The sequence below is a fragment of the Balaenoptera ricei genome, chromosome X, assembly GCF_028023285.1.
Source record: "Balaenoptera ricei isolate mBalRic1 chromosome X, mBalRic1.hap2, whole genome shotgun sequence".
Classification (NCBI taxonomy): Eukaryota; Metazoa; Chordata; class Mammalia; order Artiodactyla; family Balaenopteridae; genus Balaenoptera; species Balaenoptera ricei.
In genome coordinates, this window is record NC_082660.1 from 111,250,036 (window position 1) to 111,272,050 (window position 22,015).

The 22,015-nt window shown below is 37.1% G+C and overlaps 1 protein-coding gene across 3 annotated transcripts in view; it reads right to left on the reverse strand.

Moving 5' to 3' along the window:
* The window catches only part of TENM1 (teneurin transmembrane protein 1), a 557,972-nt gene that overhangs the window by 255,222 nt on the left and 280,735 nt on the right, over positions 1–22,015 (reverse strand). For all 3 annotated transcript variants that reach the window (XM_059911842.1, XM_059911841.1, XM_059911840.1), the window contains exons 7-8: positions 5,750–5,949; positions 4,390–4,600 (exon numbers count right to left, since the gene is read on the reverse strand). In XM_059911842.1, coding sequence (XP_059767825.1) covers positions 4,390–4,600; positions 5,750–5,949 — 411 coding nt within the window. The remainder of the gene's footprint in view (positions 1–4,389; positions 4,601–5,749; positions 5,950–22,015) is intronic.

The window sequence follows — 22,015 nt, forward strand, 5'->3', positions numbered from 1 at the left end:
ATTTTTCAAATTTAGGTTGTAGCAAATAAAAATTTCTTCTCTAGCACCTAAAATGTTTAATCTACTATCTTGACAGCTTAAATATGATAATCAGTATTTCATTTTCATTAATAAGCGACAATGGAAAGCTTTTAAAGTAAGTGTTCATATTAAATTCACCACCACTAAAAGCATTAGAACCTAAGTATTTTGTTGAGAAATGCTTTCTTGACTGTAAATGCTTATCAGTTCTTTGCCACTAATTTCCCTTCAATCCATTCTTAGAGAAGAATAGGCTTCAGGGGAATTGAGAAGGCTTTGAAGGTGCCCATAGGTAGTTGTGGTGACATAAAGATGTGCAATGCAACAGTACTTTGATAAGTCTTGTGTTAAGTAACTTGATTGAAGAGGTATAAAGTTATACAAAAATCAGTCTCTGACGATGACGTTAAAAACTGTTTTTAGTTTAAAACTGTATTTGAGTATGATAGCATCAAATTCCAAGTCCATGAACTATTATGATATGCATGTTTTACTCCTGTAGTTTAAAAAAAAAATCTTCTCATTACTCTTTTCTGTAAGTTTTCCATAACTTAGCACTCCTGGATTCTGACTTTTATGTTCTAGACCATTACACTCATTCTTCTCGTATGTACCAGTTTTTCTTTTCAATCCAAATTATCTACTTCATCTAGTTTCACTTGGATAAGCTATTTCCAATTAGAAGGAAATATTCTAGTAAGTAGTCTTGGCATCTTTCATTAAACTATGAGAATTTATAAAAAGAGTTGGGAAATAGCATTTCTTCAATTGTGGCCTTTTGACCACCTATATCAGTAGGATCACCTGAGGCACTTAAAATGCAGATACCTGAGCTTCACTCCAGATTTACTGAATTTGTCTCTGAAGGATGCAGCCCAGTAATCTACATTCTAACAAATACCTCAGGTGACTCTGCAGGTGATGACCGAATTAAAGCATTGAGAACCAATGCTTCAGACAGTAAATTTCCAGGTTAGAGGAATTCTAGTCTAGACTTGGAATTCTGCAATAAAAGCAAGAGGAAGAAAGTGGTATCTAGTCCATTTAGGTGGTTCTTAGAAAGCTGAGAATGAATCCAGTGGCTGTGTGGATAGCCACCCTATTATCAATCAGAGATTATTCTTCTGACATCTGTGTGAATACATCAGATTCCTTTTTGCAGGTTTATGGTGGCCTGTTCTCTGATCCCTGTGCTAGAAAACTGAACTGGATAAGAAACTGACACATGGCATCTGCTGAACAACTGGGCTGGCAGGAATGTAACATTTGACAATGAGCTAACCATTTTTAACTCATTAAAACATTAGTTATTTTCAGAAAATCATTAATTTATTTAAAAGGTCATTACGAAAAGGCACAAAGGGTCTTTTTTTCTCTTTTCATTCAGAGATGCAACAATTATTATCTATTTTCTTATCTTGCTTTCTTGTACCAAAAAGTAGTGGCAGTTCTTAAATCTACATTTGGATTTCCCCTGCCCTGGATGGTTAATAGGAGGCCATGGAGGAAGCTTTCAAAGGTAAATATACTTGAATTTAATTTCACACCAGGTCCTATTGACAACTTTATGGAAGCAGCCTTGTGGGAATGTAGCTATTGTAGAAAAAATGTTTAATAAAGTTTGCTATCAAAATGAATAAAAATCCCTACATCTTATTCACTTATCTAAGAACCGTTCCTGGGCCCATAATGCCACACAGAGCTTAACACCTGCAATGCAAATGAGAAGAGAAGGCAATATAGGAGGTTTTGGAAGCTGCCACCTCCACTGGGTATCAAAGAGACATCGGGATAGCCTAGGGACTCCAGAAGGAGGATGGCTACAGCAGAAACACATAAATAACTAGTGATGACAAAGAATGTGCTTTTCTGTTTATATTGGCCTCCAGGAAGCTTGCCTTCTATCTTTTAAATCTTACTTCAGACTCACTTCCTAGACACCAGTTCATTAGAGTTGAGAATCATTTTAAAGTTCTATGCTTAAAACCCTGTTTTTATGCTACAGCCTAAAGCCCCTTGGTTTCTGCATCTGCTCTGATGATGGGTTTTGCTTCTGGCAGGTTTTCTCATGGGAAAAGCCAAAGCTAACGAATAATCGAATGGAATGAGTATGGTCTAAAGGGCAGGGGTTTGGAATCAGAGGTACTGAGTGTCTCCAATCTCAATTTTGCCACTTGCTGGCTGTGAGACTTTACCAAATTATTTACTCATCCCAAGCCTCTGATTCCTTACTTGTAATGTAAGTAGCACTATACCTATGCTATCGGGGTTGTGATGAGAATCAAACAAGATAGCTGAATGTAAAGCATCCAGTAGAGTGCTTGGGGCAGAATGGCACTCCATAGATGGTATATATTATCATGTTATTGAGCAGGTTGGCTGAGATTAGGGGATATTGATAACTCTGTCTATACAGCTAGAAAATAACATATAATAATATAGGCTAGTAGCTAGCCTATATTAGTCATTCAATAAATGTTGGTTATTAATGCTGTTTTGATCCCTATGAGTAGCAGACCAAATATAGTTAAGATCAATCAACTGATTCTAACATTATCATGAAATAGACAAAGGAGCAACACTTAGAAAAGTTCATACAGACCTTAATTTGTTTAATCAAATACATTATCCTCTTTTTACTATGATTAAAGATAAAGTACAAAAACATAAAAATACTGGGGAGAATTTAGAGTGAATAACTTATATACCTTTGACATTTTGGGAAATTTACTTGGATTCTCTTTAAGTGGAATTATAGGAGAAATGTTTCTGTTGCTTCTAATCTTAAAGACAACAGAAAAGTGAAGAAACTGATTTGCATAAGGAAAAGCAAATATGTTGTTGCAGATGAAACAAACAGATTCATCTCTGGACAACAGAAAGTTATATCTCAAAGGTTAGGTTCTTTGGGGGGAGGAAGTAAGGGACAGGAAAAAAACTTTAAGCATGTTTCTGGGTCTATTGATTTTTGAAAGGTTAATAGCTTGGTTAGTGTTTTAACTTGAGCTTAGGGGTAAGGATAAAAGGAAGAGAGAAAATCTTCCTCACAAATGTTTTAAATCTTCTAATTCCTCTGATTTCTTAGGAGAAACTCAACCTCTCATAACTCATTAGTATTTGCATTATCAAAACTAGGTCTTGGTGGACAAATATCATGAAAGGTGTGTCCGCTGAATTTGCCCCACTGAATCTGTGAGTGGCAAAACAGTGTCATGACTTAAAATATTTTTTTTTCTAACTTAACACTTTGTCTTTTGAAGATGTAAGATCAGTGGAGTTTTCTCTAGGGGGAAAATCATCAGTGCATTTTTATTGCCTTTCTGATTACTTTAGAGGAAAGTTTTTGATAATCTTGCAGCCGGAATACCATTTTCTACTGACAAAAGGTTTTCAGCATCAAGTAAAAATAAAACATAATTGTTATAAAGAGGAGATGGTATATCTATTAACAGTCAACACAATTTCCTAAACATATGGTTGAACAGGTTAACTAAAGGATAAAGTGGTGAAAGGTGTGTAGAAAACTGACAGCTGTAAGATACTTTCCCTTCTTTTAAAAGACATGTGTTTTAGGAAAATTCACACAGTAAAATACCGTGTCTATGAGTTGTTTACCCTTAGGGCTCGAAATTTGCTAAAGATCTCAGCTTTATTCACACAAAGGGTTATGGGGAATGACTTCACCCAGAAAAATGACAAGAGCTTGCTGTCTCTGATTAACTAGGGTGAAAGTGAATAACAGTGTGTGTAGGCATTGTATTAAAAAGAACATGCTTTAAAAGGCTCTGAGCGCAGTGAAAGAGCCATTGTGATGATTTTTAAACTAAACAGTTCTAAAGAAAGAACTTTGAATGACCCAAGTTATTATCCTTAAGACTCTTCTCTACTCTTAGGTTGTATTTTTAAATCTTAATGGTTCTAGAATCAGTTGTTGTAAAGAAGAACTGGATTGATGCTAGTTTTTTCATTTAAAAAGGTATTTATTCGCTTTTTCTTTTTTAATATAACTTGAATTAACAGGGCTTCTCTTGCTTATTTCCCTTCTTCATGAAGTTGTTCATCTATGTATTCTCAGTAATAGTATTAATATTATCCAGGTAAGTATTCCTCTTGAAAACACATAAAAAGGAGCATGGCAAGTAACCTAAAATAGCAGCAAATAAAGGAGCATTTAAAAAATCTTCATCAGCATTTAAACAACATTACTGACAACAACAATATAAACCTTTCTCATTGTGACCTATCCTGAGTAATGACTTTAAGGTAGAATGAGCAATATGCTTAAATAACATCTGTATCACTTTCATCACTGATTGTGTCTTTCTGGAGTTATACTGTCAATTCAAAATTATAGCCAAGGCAGCTTACCAATTGCTGTAGTTAACACAAATACTTGCTCCATCTTTTTTCCATCATTGTAAAATGCCAGATACCAAGGCCCTTGATCCATATACTCTATGAAACCTGTTTCCTGCAGTGAGGTTAAGATCAGGTTCCGAGGGGAGTGCTGGGTATCATCAGAGCTCTTGGAGTCCTGTTTGACCAGTTGTTTTCCATCCATTAGTTTTACAAAATCAAACTGGAACAAATACAAACACAAATATGAGCCGCTACTTTTACTTCTAAGGCTGATAAACATCTCTCACTTCAATTGTGCTACTTCATACTTCTTTGCTTTGGAGGTGGGCAAAGTGGGAGAAGAGGTTATTCATCCTTAAGAATATCTAAACCCAAAAGCATATTATTAATTCTGAAAAAAATAACTCTCTACTATATTTATAAATGTTATAAACCTTTTGGTTTGGGAGTATTAAAAATAATTGTTTAAAAATAATAAACCAAGAAATATAAAAATTCTTATTTAGTATTATGCAAGAGAATCTTGATATTTTACTAAAGTATCTGATAGAAGATACTTGAAAATAGACATTCCCCTTGAAATGTTACCATGACCTTCCTTACAAATTAAAAAGTTTTACAGTTTTTAAAACAAATAAATGAACAGTTGAAAATTTGAGAACATTCATCATAATTTACTACCTTTGTGGTAACATATTTAAATATTCAAAGGCCCTGTCCTTTTTATTTTCCTAATCGGTGGACAAGCGCATGGCACATGTATCCCAAGCCCCAGATGGTTATGATTCCCTGTGCTACTTCTTAGACTGAGCAGGGCCTCAAATGGGTTCATGTAAGGAAGAGATAAGGGAAGGAAATTAAGGGAAATGACGTGGCAAAGGTTTATAAAAGGGTCTTGTAAACCATAGAGGTTTTACATATTTGTGTTTTTATTAACAATAACAAGGAAAAATTTTTACCTGCAAGACAAAACGTGCCTTTTTGACTCATTTCCCTCTTGATTTGCATTCCTTTATTGGGACAACAGGTCGGGAATGTATGGAAGCAGCAGAGGAGGTGTGGGCACCAAAGCTAAGTAAGAGGAGGGGGCTGGGAAGGCTCATGACCATCCTGTTCCAGGAAGCAGAACTCAAGTTGCAAGAATATTTTCTTAAACTTCCTTTTTTGAATCTGCTCTGCTAAATGCTAGTCCTTATTTCTCAATACCATTTTTTTTATTCGTTTGACTGTGATTATTCTCGATATTTGCTCATTACAAAAACTGTCTGCCTTCACCTCTGACTCCCACATACTTTGCAAGTCACAACCCCTAAACTATTCATCCCACCACTCTCTAAAAGGGTCAAGAAATACCTATAATATCAAATACCTGAGTATGTGTAGGTGGAATGTTTCTTCTGCCATAAATTCCCAGCAGAGAGTCCTTGGCTAAAGAAATATTGAATTTCAGATATATAGGATGGTGGATAGTAATCTGGAAACGCCAGAATAAGCCAGGTGGAATGGTCTGCATGACCTGTGCACCAATGTCAACTTCTCCGGTGTCTATTGCCCGTCCTTTCTGAAACACTGGTTTTAAAAGTAAAGAAAATTATATATAATATTAATCTTAATTTATAAAGCAATGGTTTTTAGATTTTCAAGAACAGGTATATCAAAAAGACTTACTCAGCTCTTTCTTCCTCCTCACCCCACCCATCTTTTAAGACCTTACCCAAATTTAATATCTTCCAAGGAGCCTTCCATAACCAACCACTATATCAGTCTCTCTTTCCTCTAAACTACTATTGCATTTATTTCCATCATTTGAGTCATTTTAACCATTATTTACTGAGCTTTGTCTTGGTAGCTGTAGGAGATACAAAGATGAGTAAAATACAGTTCTCGCTCTCAAGGAACTTTGAATATAAGAGAGAAAATAGGACAAGTACACAAATATCCACATTGTAAAGGAAAATACCTGAGCTGGGTATACAAAGGAAGGAAAAGGTTTTGGTTGGAGGATACTCATCATTCCTAGCTGTCTCAGTCCCCTTTATATTCTTTAATTTTCTTCTTAGCACTTATCACCACCTAACATAGCACATGTTTTATTTATTTATTGTTTATCACCTGTTTTCTCCCGATAGAATATAAGGTCCATGAGGCTGTGGCTGTTTTGTTTATTGCTTTATCCCCAGTAATTAGAAAAATATAGGCAAATAGTATGTGATCAGTACATATTTATTCAATGAATGAATGAAAGAATGAATCAGAAAAGCCTATGTATGGGAAGTGGTACTGAAGATGGGCCTTAAAGGATGGAAAGGATTTCAACAGAGCTGTTGGGAAGGATTTTCCATGTGAAGGGAACAGCTTGAACCAAAACAAAGAGGGAAACCGTAAAGCTAAGGTGCAGGGAAGGTGTATATAGAGAGGAGCAGTTGGAGATAGGGCTGGAGGGAAAGGACGGCATGATATTCAATAGCTCCTTGAGAGCCAGTCCTAAATAGTTTACTTAGTAAAGGATGGAAAGCCATTAAAGGTTTTTAGGAAGAGGGGAGAGGTTTGGGTACATTAGAAAGGCTAATTTTGGGACTTCCCTGGTGGCACAGTGGTTAAGAATCCGCCTGCCAATGCAGGGGACACAGGTTCGAGCCCTGGTCTGGGAAGATCCCACATGCTGCGGAGCAGCTAAGCCCGTGCACCACAACTACTGAGCCCGTGTACTGCAACTACTGGAGCCTGCGCACCTAGAGCCCGTGCTCTGCAACAAGAGAAGCCACCGCAATGAGAAGCCCGCGCACCACAATGAAGAGTAGTCCCTGCTTGCTGCACTAAAGAAAGCCCGTGCGCAGCAACGAAGACCCAACGCAGCCAAAAAAAAAAATTAAAAAAAAAAAAGGCTAATCCTGAAGCAGAAAGTAGGATGCTTTAGAGCAGGAAGGCACAAGAACAATATAGGAATTATGGGGCAATAATTCAGGTGAATGACATGAAGATCTAAATTTAGGGTAGAACCAACAGCTCATGTGGAAAAAGTACATTCCAGTCAATTGTAAAATTAATAAGTGGGACTACATCAAACTAAAGCGATTCTGCACAGCAAAGGAAACAATAAATAAATTGGAAAGGCAACCTACAGAATGGGAGAAAATACTTGCAAACCATATGCAGTCATCCCTCAGTTCTGTGGAGGATTGGTTCTAGGATCCCCATGGATCCTAAAATCTGTGGATGCTCAAGTTCCATATATAAAATGGCAAAGTATTTGCACATAACCTATGTACATCCTCTCATATACTTTAAATCATCTCTAGATGACTTACAATACCTAATACAATGTAGATGCTATGTAAATAGCTGCTCACTTGTGGCAAATTCAAGTTTTGCTTTTTGGAACTTTCTGGAATTTTTTTTCCCCAAATATTTTTGATTCGAGGTTGGTTGAATCCGCAGATGCGGAATCCGAGAATATGGAACGCTAAATGTATCTGATAAGGCATTAATATCCAAAATATATAAAGAACTTGTACAACTCAATAGCAAAACAGCAAATAATCCAATTTTTAAAAATGGACAAAGGACTCGAATATATACATTTTCCAAAGAAGACATATTAATGGCCAATAGGTATATGAAAGGTGCTTAACATCACTAATCACTGGGGGAATGCAAATCAAAATCACAATGAGATATCACCTCACACCTGTTTGCTTAGATATTATCAAAAAGACAAGAGATAAATGTTGGTGAGGATGTGGAGAAAAGAAAACCCTTGTGTACTGTTGGTAGGAATGCAAAATGGTACTGCCATTTTGGAAAACAGCATGGAGGTTCCTCAAAAAACTAAAAATAGAACTACCATATGATACAGCAGTCCTACCCCTGGGTATATATCCAAAGGAATTGAAATCAGGATCCCAAAGAGATATCTGCACTCCCATATTCATTGCAGCATTATATATATATATATATATATATATATATATATATATATATATATATATATTATATATAATGAAATATTACTCAGCCATAAAAAAGAAGAAATCCTGCCATTGGCAACAACATGGATGAATCTGAAGGGCATTATGCTTAGTGAAATAAGGCAGACAGAAAGAAGTCGATTTCATAGAAACAAGAATAGAATGGTGGGCTGGAGGGAGGGGAAAATGGGGTGATGTAGGTCAAAGGGTACAAATTTTCAGTTATAAGATGTTTTGAGGATCTAATGTACAGCATGGTGACTATAGCTAATAATGTGGTAATGTATATTTGAAAAATGCTGTGACTAAATCTTAACCATTTTCACCACACACACACACACACACACACACACACACACACGAGTTGACTGTGTTAACTATGCGAGGTGATGAATGTTTTAATTATCTTGATCTTGGTAATCATTCTACAATATATATGTATACCAAATCATCATGCTGTATACTTTAAATATATACAATCATATTTGTCAATTATGCCTCAATAATGTTTAGAAAAATCACATATTATCTGGGAAGTGTAAAACTGGATTATCCTAAAGAATGGTACAAATATCAACTAACTTCAGATTATTATAAATTTTAAAAATCTTATAATTTCAAGCATAAATACTAAAAAATAAAAATTTATTTTTTGAACTAGCATAGAGAAAATAATAGTGAGATAAAAATAAGTTATCTAAACAAAGGTAATAAGAAGGGGAAGACAGACTAGATGGGACAATTAGAAAACATAAAAGAAGATGGAAGATAAATTTCATATATCTATATCTAAAATTAAAAATAAAGAGTAATGAACTATACGTTTGTGTTAAAAGGTAAGAACCACCATTCTGAATTAAGAAGTAAAATCTAATTATGTTTCTTACAAAAAACATATCTAAAATATAAAGAGAGTTATTTATAATAATAAAACCAATTATTTCCCCAGGAAGAAAACACAAAAAAACAAGAAAAAAAATGGAAGAAGACAATGTAAAGGACAGTTCTATAGCAGTGCTTCTCAAACTGGAATGTGTAGGGACTTCCCTGGCACTCCAGTGGTTAGGACTCGGTGCTTTTCACTGCCAGGGCCCGGGGTCAATCCCTGGTCGGGGAACTAACATCCTGCGAGTTCCCAACTAATGCCCATGCTTCGTGGTCCACAGCCCACATGCTGGGAAGCAAGGTTCTGAGGACCCTGGGAACCTACGTGTGGGGAATGCGGCGGGGTGGTCAAAATTGTAATTTTGAGTGACTTAGTGACAGTAGCAAAAACAGGAAACCTAGAAGGAGCTGGTTAGTATGAGAGAATGTTAGTGTATCAGGTCTTTATTATTTCTTGCCATACTTTCTAATTATTTCAGCTGTGCTAGCTTAATGTAAGTTTCTGTGGGATTCTTTATTATGTGGTGGTGGGGAGGAGGGAAGAGAGAGAAGCAGGGGGGCAAGAATTAGTTTGCCTTGATTTTAAGCAAGAAGGATTACATCTCAGGAGGGCAAGTTCAATTTGGCCTCATTTCACTCTGCCTTTATATTTTGCAGCCATCAACTCCTTTTCCACACCAAACACAGTTTAAAAACACACATGGTCTCTGTCCTTTGTGTTCACCCACTATAAAATTAACAGCCCATTAAGAAACACACCTGCAGTGGCTTTATTCAGAGGCCAATGCCTTGCAGCTTTTAACTCCCTAAAATACCTCCATTATTGCTTTTTGGGTTAAGGCTAAGAGTAATAACTATTTTAAGAATGTTCACTGTTAACTGTTAATAATAGATTTCAAGTGCAATTTTGAACATAATTATGTATTACAGGACACATAATTTTGCGGAATTGACATTTATAATAAAATATGCCCTTTGAGATGATAAATGACCAACTGAGGACCTTATTTTTCAGTGGAAGTTACTTTTTTCCATGTGAGGCAGAACAGTTTGGTCCCTAAAGGGTTGATTATACATTTAACTCTTAAGGTCCTGGAGCAGAGAAATCTCTTCAATCAGCAGTAATTAACAGACCATGTTTATGTGGACACGTCTGTTCTCAATTTAATGTTCAGTTTGTTCAACTGCTATCCTCATTAGGGGCTTTTATCACTTGTTAAAATGCATCATTTGGTCATGCAAACAATATTATAAACGTAAGAATTTAAAATGTTTTAGGTTCAATTTCTCCAAAGAATACATACAGATGGTCAAGAGGCACATGAAAAGCTGCTCAACATCACTAATTATTAGAGAAATGCAAATCAAAACGTCAATGAGGTATCACCTCACCAGTTAGAATGGGCATCATCAGAAAATCTACAAACAACAAATGCTGGAGAGGGTGTGGAGAAAAGGGAACCCTCTTGCACTGCTGGTGGGAATGTAAATTGATACAGCCAATATGGAGAACAGTATGCAGGTTCCTTAAAAAACTAAAAACAGAATTACCATATGACCCAGCAATCCCACTACTGGGCATATACCCAGAGAAAACCATAATTCAAAAAGACACATGCACCCCAATGTTCACTGCAGCACTATTTACAATAGCCAGGTCATGGAAGCAACCTAAATGCCCATCAACAGACGAATGGATAAAGAAGATGTGGTACATATATACAATGGAATATTATTCAGCCATAAAAAGGAACGAAATTGGGTCATTTGTAGAGACGTGGATGGACCTAGAGACTGTCATAAAGAGTGAAGTAAGTCAGAAAGAGAAAAACAAATATTGTATATTAACTCATATATGTGGAACCCAGAAAAATGGTACAGATGAACTGGTTTGCAGGGCAGAAATAGAGACACAGATGTAGAGAACAAACGTATGGACACCAAGGGGGTGGCGGGGGGGTCGGGTGGTGGTGGTGTGATGAATTGGGAGATTGGGACTGACATATATACACTAATATGTATAAAATGGATGACTAATAAGAACCTGCTGTATAAAAAAATAAATAAAATAAAATTCAAAAATTCAAAAAAAAAACAGCATGGCACATGACAAGTGCTCAATAAATGATCGTTATTATTTGTATCTAGAAATGTCATCATTCCTGGTGCTGTGCAATGTAGATTTTCGCCATAGTATTTAGCTCATTAACAGCAAATAAATTCACTTTGAAATTAAAAAAAAAAGTGACAAAAAATGTTTTAGGTTCAGCAAACAGTATTTTAAAGGTGCTGTGAACAGTCTCCAATGAATATAGATTCTGTCATTTTTAAAAAATCAGGACAAAACTGGCTAATGGACATTAACCTTTATATATGAGCTTTACCAAATGTTACACCATCTCTCCCTTCTGTATTTTATAGCATCATATATTGCATAATAAGTCCACTTAAATGTTATTCACCAAATCTAAAGGAACTCGTGAAGTTGTATTGTTGGAGTTTCCTGGTTATTAGCATTACTAAATATCCAAAGCATATATACATGTCATTTATAAAAATGATTTTAAAAGAAGATGGTCTTACCCTTTGAGAGCCTGCATCACAGTTAAGACAAGGTAGGTAAAGAGATGTGACAACATGAATGAACATTTGGGCTATAACTTAAATAAAAATAGCAAAGCAAGCTTTTTGCAGTGATTTGGTATTAGAGAAATTCTCACAGCTTGCAGATGGAAAATTTCTCAGCCCCTAACCTCTTAGAGCTTAGTGCATCAGAAAGGAAGATATCTCCCTGTTAGCAATTTACTTCACTAAATAGACTGTTCCTTTTTCACTTCTCTCAAAATTAGTTATGGATTACAATGTAGTGATTATTGGTTAATTTATTATTTCATTATTTTTCTTAATGTAGTTCAAAGGAGGAAACTAAAGAGAAGGAAATTACACACAGAAAAACAATATGTAATGTGATTTCATGATGAAATTCTGCATCAATATAGGTAAGTGGAATAATTTTGGACAAACTTAACACTGACTCTGATCCTTCATTTGCAAATCGTCAGTGGCAGAGTTAAAATACAGCACTAAGGTACAGATTTTGTTTTAATTATCATTTTAATACTCATGTTTTAATTATCATTTAATCACTTATTTTACTGAAGCATATCAGAATGCCCAAGAGGGTCGTATTCTTCAGTAACAGGCACTTTCTTGCACAAATCCAAGATGAAGTGCAGACAGCCACGGATTATAACAGACTGTGAAGTACTGTAGCTATCACAGTCTCACCAATATCCACCCATTTAGTTTGAGCTAAACACTCTCTTTATAGGTTGCAACACAGGCATCAACTGCAGAGTAGGAAAAAACAATGGCAGATAGGCTGGGTTGAAGGATGGCAAACTGATGGTGCAAAAGGAGAAGGTCAAGCTACCTGAAAGATAAAATACAGAGGCTGGAATTGGAGGCTGGAATTGGTGACAGACATCATATGTAGTGGTTCTATTCACTAAACCAAAGCTTTGTTCAGACACATACCTGACTACTAATAACATGATTTTAATAGCATTGTCCTTAAAAGAGAGGGGGTAAATAACTGGACATATACATGTATTTGCTTCTTCTACTTAATATAGCTAGACTGGATTCAATGATTCTGTGCAAAACTCAGTGGGACATTAGTAGAAGATACTGACACATGGTTATTTAAAAGATTCCACTATCAGGTCCTTGTGTAAAAATGACTAGGTTAAAGGCTTTGGTTGTGTCCATAACAGCAATCCCAGAAGTCTTTTAAAGACATTTGCAAATTCCATAAAAAGTATCTAAGCTAAAAAAGTACCGTTTTAACTGAAGGGAATGTTGTCCAAAGAGATGAAAAAGAAATATGCCTTAAGATTCTATTTCCCCTTCACTTCATCCTATAGCACAAAAGACACAATCAAGTGGCTTTGGTACGTCTTTCACCTGAATTAGTCCTAGTGTGTCTCTCATGTTATAAGTACCATCTTCTTTGTGTTCTTTCAAATACAATGATTGTTTCACAGTAACAAGTCATTGTGAAATTTAGAATATCAGTGCTTGGAGCAAAATGGGCCTATTCCCTGTGATCACAAGGTGTTAAGAGATGAACAGGGGATGGGGAAAAACCTAACCTGTCCATCTATGTGGCTTTGTATAATTTTCCTTATACGAACCATTGAAGAAAAGTATGTATTCAACTCTCACTTTCCAGATGGTGTATTACACATGCCTTTTATATTGTTATACCCAGGAGTATGCAGGAGAAAGAAAAGGAAGAATGAACCTTGTACATAGTAGGCGCTTGGTAAATACTGTTTCAGTGAATTAATAAAATAGTAATCTTGATAATCTATTTAGTACTGTTGATCATTTATTTTGACATTTCAGTACAAGGTTTGGTGCGAGGAAGAACTGAAATCATCTACATACATAGACCTTTGGGAATTGACTGTGAATAAAATATGTTCAGCAATGAAATACCTCTGTCTTACTGACAGTGATAATACCTGATTGTGTAGAAAAGTCCATTAACTAATCTTACACTTGAGAAACACACTACTGTATAAGTGTAAATAGTTATGTCCACACACTGACAGACTTCAGATTCCAGTACAGTATCTTATCGAGTATTGCATACATCTTCTCAGACAGAAATAAAATGGCATTGTTAAAAATTTACCCTTAATTAAAGGACTAATTTTGATTTGCATTTTGAGTCTATAGATCTATTTTTGAACACATATCAGCATTATTCATAACAGCCAAAAAAGGTGAAAATCCACAAAGATCCATCAACTAATGAATGGATAAACAAAATACGTTATATCCATACAGTGGAATATTATCATACAATGGAATATTATAAAAAGGAACAAAGTATTGGTACGTGCTACAACATGGAAAAACCTTGAAAACTTTATGTTAAGTGAAGGAAGCCAGAAAAGAAAAGGCTACACATTATGACCGCATTTATATGAAATGTACAAATAGGCAAATCTATAGAAACAGAAAGTAAATTAGTGGTAGCCAGGGGCTGGGGAGAGCTGGGGATAGGAAGTGACTGCCAGTGCCTATGAAGTTTCTTTTTGGCGTGATGAAAATGTTCTAGAATTAAATAGTAGTGATGGCTACCCAACTCTGAATATACTAAGAATCACTGAACTGTAGACATTAAATCAGTGAATTATATAGTATGTAAATTACAGTTGGCCCTCCATATCCATGGGTTCCATATCTGTGGATTCAACTAATGGTGAATCAAAAATACTCAGAAAAACAAAATCCCAGAAAGTTCCATAAAGCAAAACTTGAATTTGCTGCACTCATTATACAACTATTTACATAGAATTTACATTGTATTCGGTAATATAAGTAATCTAGAGATGATTTAAGGTATATGGGAGGATGTGCATAGGTTATACACAAATACTACACCATTTTATATAAGGGACTTGAGCATCCACAGATTTTGGTCCCTGGGTGGGTCCTGGAACCAATCCCCGCAGATACCAAGGGACAACTGTATCTGGATGTACATATTCCTGTCACTTTAAAAAAAAATTCTAATCATACAACTGTATATCTCAACAAAGCTATTACAAAAAGTATGGTTGGAAGGTATAAATTGCCATGCATAACCTACACACACATTCACGCAAACTATCATGCACTGCCATAAGAGTTTTGATGTGTTTCCAAATGGGATTAGAAGGTCACCTGTTACCTAGAAGCTGAACTGTCTCCTGGCCAGTACTTTTAGGACATGTAATTGGTAGTTCACAGCAGGGACGCCTATTTTCTCTATTTTATAAAATGTTAGATGTTTGTTATACGTAGGTTACTATGATCACATCCTTCTGGACTTTGGGATAGTGTCCGGAGGGCAGGTCATGGCTCATTTTCTGTAGCTTCCCCCTTTGTATCTTAGAATATAAGTTCCCAGAGGACAGGACAGTCACGTCTGTCTAAATTCTTGACATCTACCTACCAGGCATTTCATAAAGGCAATTATATTATGACCCTCCTATCCCATAGCTGAGAGTAATAAGGGGGTTATATATCTTCTTGTGCCAGGTCTTGGGAAAGAGAAGCAGCCAGCATAGGCACCAGTTCTCATGGGTTGTCATATTGCTACAGATTTTGATACATTTTGAGAATCCAGAAAATCTATAATTATATCAAATTAAAACTTTGCGACTTCCCTGGTGGTACAGTGGTTAAGAATCCGCCTGCCAACGCAGGGGACACGGGTTCAAGCCCTGGTCTGGGAAGATCTCACATGCTGCAGAGCAACTAAGCCCGTGCGCCACAACTACTGAGCCTGCGTGCTAGAGCCTGCGTGCCACAACTACTGAGCCCGTGTGCTGCAACTACTGAAGCCCGCGTGGCTAGAGCCCGTGCTCTGCAACAAGAGAAGCCACCACAATGAGAAGCCCGCGCACCACAATGAAGAGTAGTCCCTGCTCACTGCAACTAGAGAAAGCCCGCGTGCAGCAACAAAGACCCAACGCAGCCAAAAATAAATAAATTTTTAAAAAATTAAAACTTTTCTTCACAAATAAAACTCATTACAGAGAATAATAATAATAATAGTAATCATAATAGATGGTAACATCTATTGAACGTATTGTGTCCTCTTTTTGAACTCCTACCTCATTTCCACAATATCAAAGTGTCTCTCTCATACACAGTGTGCCATACAATTGGTGTCAGTTTATCTCTGAGACTCCTCCCTCCCCTTCTCTCCTCCTGAGAGACTTTGTCCCTTTACCATCTCCTTTCTTACTAGCACCCTCAATGTCTCCCTCTCTATTGGTTTCTTATTCTGTATATTCAAACAACCACACGTCTCTCTTCTTTAATAAAAAAAAGGAATAAAATGAAACAACTACCCCTTCATCTCGTTATCAAACTATTTATCTCCTTCCTTTCCTTGCCAAACTGTCTCCATCTGCTGCCTCTATTGTTTCATTATTCATTTACCACGTAGGCTATTACCACCTGCATTTCCCCCTTACCACCCTATCATTCCAGTCTCCTAAACATGCGCTCTTTAAGGTCAACTAGGATTGATTTTTCTTGTTTCTCAAGGCTCAGCTCAAGCTACTTCTATAATAACAATCATCTTTTCATCTTCTTTCTTTTAAGCCTCTTAGTCACCTAACCATCTTATTTCTATTTCTGTACAACAGTTGGTTGCATGTTATTTTGCACTGTGTGTGTATGTATGCATGTTTCTTCCAGCTCTACTATTTAATAGGAACTTTCTCAAGGGCAAAAGCTATGTCTTCTGCTTCATTTGTTAACTTTCCACAGTACTTACTACAGTTAAAATAGCACCTTGGCTCAAAATAGCATTAAAAATCATGAGCTTCTATTCTATGTTTCTGAATACTAAGATTTCATTTTTCTTCCCTTGATATTATTTTAATGGGGGGTTTGAGGTGGTCAAGAATCTCATACAATTCAACTTTTTACATGTATTCTTCCCTCTCACTGAACCACTGGCAATGGCAAGATGGTATCCGTGTGCAGTCCCGGTGAAGACACCTTTGGTAGGATATAAAATGGAAATAGGAAAAGGAAACTAAAATGACTAAGGGAGCATAGGAGCTACAAGTAGAGTACAGAAGTAAAACCAAAGACTCTTAGTATTAGAAAAGCAAAGGCTAAGAAAGGATTTGTGATTATTATCTATGGGATTGCCAAAGTTATGCATAGGAAAAAATGCAGACTTGTGCGTTAGATCCTGGAACTTTAGCACTTTATTTTCAAAAGTAAATTTTACATACTAGAGTTACCTTGACTTCACGAAAAAGCTAGTAAGTGTTTGAACTTCCTCCAAAAATAATACAGGCTAAAAGATATAACTGGACACTCCAACAGGATTAGATATACACATGGCTGATAAATTTCTACAATGGACTGCTTCTTTCAAAAAACTAAGACGTTATAAACATGTTATGGGAAGATCCCCTAGCTTTCAAAGGACTACTCCAGGAGGATAAATATGTCATTCTATAGCATACCATTTAGTGCCTCTGTCAGATGTAGACTATTGGGGTAGAGGGACCAAAAGGCAGACATATTTCATAGGCATCACAGGAAAGGTATGTTTAAAAAAAAAGTTTAAAAAAAAGGAAAACGAGGATTAAAATGAAACAAGAATGAAACGTAAAACATATATGGCCAAGAACATTTAACATGAATTTTTTATACTGTAAATAAGTTGGCCTTTTAGCATAGTGAACCCTTTTCATAAATCTTTTTAGAAGTCAGGCCTCCAGTATACTTTAGAAAAGCTTTTGTTAAAACTGAGGTATATTGATAAAGTGACTTAATATAGTTGAAAACAAGCTGCAGCTCTCTAGCTGGGCCCCCTGAAACCTTGTGTTAGAGAAACATCTATATAGCATTATAGGAAACATTTACTGTAATTTGCCATCAATCTTTAAAACTAATAATGTTATGCTCCCAACACTGTTGTCTTTGTTAGTGCATTACTACTATTTTATTCATGTGGTTTGTTGTGCTTATATGAACTATTCACAATTCTACAACAATATTCTAGGCTCTAATATCCTCTAAGTAAAAGATACTGACTGAAACTATGGGCTGACTCAAAAGGGCAACTGAGTGCATTTTAATATCCACAAGTCCTATGGACGAATATTGAAGAACCACAGAATTATAATGCAGGACTGTGTTCCATCTGAATGCACAATGATTACCTGAGTGGGGTTGTTGCAGTTTTTTACTTTGGTACCACAAAATGAATCTTCACTTACTGACTGGATCTGTGAAATAAATATCAGTGAAACTGTAAGTAAATTTAGAATTCAACCTGTTATTCAGGGCCCACAACTGTTATAGCATAAATTGCCTCCAAATGTAACTATGCTGTAGGTGGAAAGAAAACAAAACAAAGCCAAAAACAAGCAACACACACACATACACACACACACACACACACACACACACACACACACCCCTCTTCAGCTAAGTCTACAAGGAAAGGAGGTCAGAAAGGTGCATTTTGTGCTGTTGTTTAATTTTCAATTCCCAAGGGTACTTGCATGTGTGCAAGTGTATGTGTTCTCCTTTGAGGAGGAGGGAGTGCTTGGGGAACCTAGATCTTTGGTGTGAAATGTAAGATTTGCAAAGTACTCTTAGGGAGAGGAGGGAGATACAGATGGCAGAGTAAGAGGACGTGGAGCTCACATCCCCCTACCAACATATCAAAAATACATCTACATGTGGAACAATCCTCACTGAAAACTAAATGGAAACTGGTTAGAAGGACTCCTGTACAACCAAGGTTGTAAGAAAGATACACACATAATCGGGTAGGACAGAAAGAAAAGTCTCGGCTTGGGACCTGTGCACCTGGCAGGGGAATTGGAGGAAAAGGGATGTCACATAGGCGGATACCGGCCCTGGGAGTGAGCAGGCCGAGCCACAGACTGGACGTCTCAGTCCATGGGTACTATGCGGAGAAGACGAGCCCCCTTAGCTGTCTGGAGGACCGCTGGATCAGATAGAAAGTCTGGTGAAGCCTGGACTCTGCTTGTGAGAAGCCTGGGCTCACCGACTTGCCCTCACGCAGGGCAGAAAGAGGTCTGCCCCAGCAGTTGCTGGGTTTCCTGAGACCACCATGCCAGGCACCACAGCCTGAGCTGAGTGAACGCCCTGGCCCCGCTCACTCCACGCCATAGCACGGCACTGGATCTGGGGCTGATATGACCCGGGAAAAGATTAGATCATGGGCCGCAGAGGTGATCCAGTGTGGGGGCGGAGCTATCGTGGACACTTCCTCAGGCAGCGCCTCAGAAGCAGCCCAGATCTCTGACGGCAGCTGCTCTACTGCAGCTCACTACTCGATACACGCAGAGAGTCCAAGTGGGTCCCGCCAGACCTGTGGAGCAGTTCCACAAGGGGGCAGGGGTGGTGGAGGCAGTGGGCAGTGATCAACTGCGAGAAACGAAGGGGTCTCGCACCCGAGGCTGCATCTGAGTGGAGCCTCAGACACCTACACAGGCAGTGCATCAGACCTCTGTCTGCACATGGGCCCCACTTATTTCAGCACTCCCCTCCTCTGCGGCAAAGGTCTCAGTGTGGGGAGAGTGAAAATCACACACTTGAAACAGAGCCAGCTCGAGTCAAACCCTTGGGGCTTCTGCTCCAGCAACTTGATTAGACCCTGCCCCTGACAGGGCGGTGATAACCACTGAGCAGAGAGGAAGTCCCACCTCACACCCTGAGCAGCTCTAGTTCCTCCATTTCCAGCCCCACACCCTACCAAGGTGAGAGCTGCCAGCACACCCTGAGGAAAGATGTGATTTGCATCCACGTCAAATCCAGTCCTCCCATCAAGGGTGCTGGGCACAAGCAGTCTGTATGGGGCTGCTCCCACATAAGAACACTCCTTCAAGACCACAATAGGTAACTGTTTCACCTAAATTCATACAGATGGAGAAAGTTAAGCAAAATGACAATGCAGAGGAACTACTTTCAACTGAAAGAGCAAGAGAAAAGTCCTGAAAAAATGAATAATGAAACAGAAATAAACAAAGTATCAGATAATAATTTATCAGATAAAGAATTCAAAACATTGGTATAAAAATGTTAACTGAATTACGGAAAAGAATTGATCTAAACAATGAACATTTTAACAAGGAACTCGCCCAATCAGAAATGAATAATCAAAAGCTGAAACAAAAAAACGTATTAGAATGAATGAATAGCAGACTAAGTGATACAGAAGAACGCATAAGTGGTCTGGAAGATAGAATAATGGAAATCACCCAATCAGAACAGCAGAAAGAAAAACAAATTAAAAAAAAATGAAAGCAACTTAAGAGATCTCTAAGATAACGTCAAGCGTTCCAACATTTGCACTATAGGGGTTCCAAATGGAGAATAGAGAGAGAAGGGGATCAAAAATGTATCTGAGGAAATTATGGCTAAAAATTTCACAAACCTGAAGAAGGAAACAGATATCCAGGTACAGGAAGCACAGAGGGTCCCAAACAAGATGAGCCCAAACAGAGCCACAGCAAGAAATATCATAATTAAAATGCCAAAAGTTAAAGATAAAGAGAGAATCCTAAAGGCAGCAAGAGAAAAACAAAGATTCACATACAAGGGAATCCCCATAAGGCTACTAGCTGATTTCTCTGCAGAAACTGTGCAGGCCAGAAGGGAGTGGCATAATATATTCAAAGTCCTGAAAGGGAAAAACCTGCAACGTGAGATACTTTACCTAGCAAGTTTGTCATTTAGAATAGAAGGACAACAAGTAATAAAATGGCAATAAGTACATACCTATCAATAATTACTTTAAGCGTCAATGGACTAAATGCTCTGATCAAAAGACATGAGGTGGCTGGTTGGATTAAAACAACAAGACCCTTCTGTATGCCAACAAATTGGACAACCTAGAAGAAATGGACACATTTTTTAAAAGATATAATCTGCCAAGACAGAATCAAAAAGAAATGGACAATATGAACACAGCGACCACTAGTAGTGAAATTGAAGCTGTAATAAAAAAACTCCCAGCAAACAGAAGTCTAGGACCAGACAGCTTCACAAGGGAATTCTATAAAACATATAAAGAAGAACTAATACCTATCCTCAAACTATTCAAAAAAAATTGAAGAGGATGGAACACTCCCAAATTCATTCTACAAAGCCACCATTACCCAGATACCAAAACCAGACAAAGACATGACAAAAAAAGAAAATTACAGGCCAATATCTCTGATGAATATAGACGCAAAAATCCTCAACAAAATATTAGCAAACCAAATCCAACAATACACAAAAAGAATCAGACACCATGATCAAGTTGGAATTATGCCAAGGACACAAGGATGCTTCAAAATTCACAAATCAATCAATGTGATACACAACATTGACAAAAGGAAGAATAGAAATAGAAATCACATGATCATCTCAATAGACACAGAAAAAGCAGCTGACAAAAATTTAACATCCATTGATAAAAACTATCATCAAAGTGGGTATAGAGGGAACAAATCTCAATATAATAAAGGCCATTTATGACAAACCCACAGCTAACATCATACTCAAGGGTGTAAAACTGAAAGCGTTTCCTCTAAATTCAGGAGCAAGACAAGGATGGCCACTCTCACCACTTCTATTTAACATAGTATTGGAAGTTCTAGCCACAAAAATCAGACAAGAAAAAGAAATAAAAGGCATCCAAATTGGAAAGGAAGAGTTAAAACTGTCACTCTTTGCAGATAACATGATACTTTATATAGAAAACGCTAAAGTCTCCACCGAAAAACTATTTGAACTAATAAATGAATTCCACAAAGTTGCAGAATACAAGATTAATATACAGAAATCTGTTGCTTTTCTATATAATAATAATTAACTATCAGAAAGAGAAGGAATAAAATATCTAGGAAAAACTTAATCAAGGAGGTGAAAGACCTATACTCTGAAAACTATAAACATTGATGAAGGAAACTGAAGATGATACAAAGAAATGGGAAGATACCCAATGCTCTTGCATTAGAAGAATTAATATTGTTAAAATGTCCATACTACCTAGAGCAATCTACAGATTTAATGCAGTTCCTATCAAAATATCCATGACATTTTTCACAGAACTAGAACAAATAATACTAAAATTCATATGGAACCACAAAAGACCCTGAATTGCCAAAGCAATCCTGAGGATAAAGAACAAAGCTGGAGGTATCACACTCCCAGAGTTCATACTATAA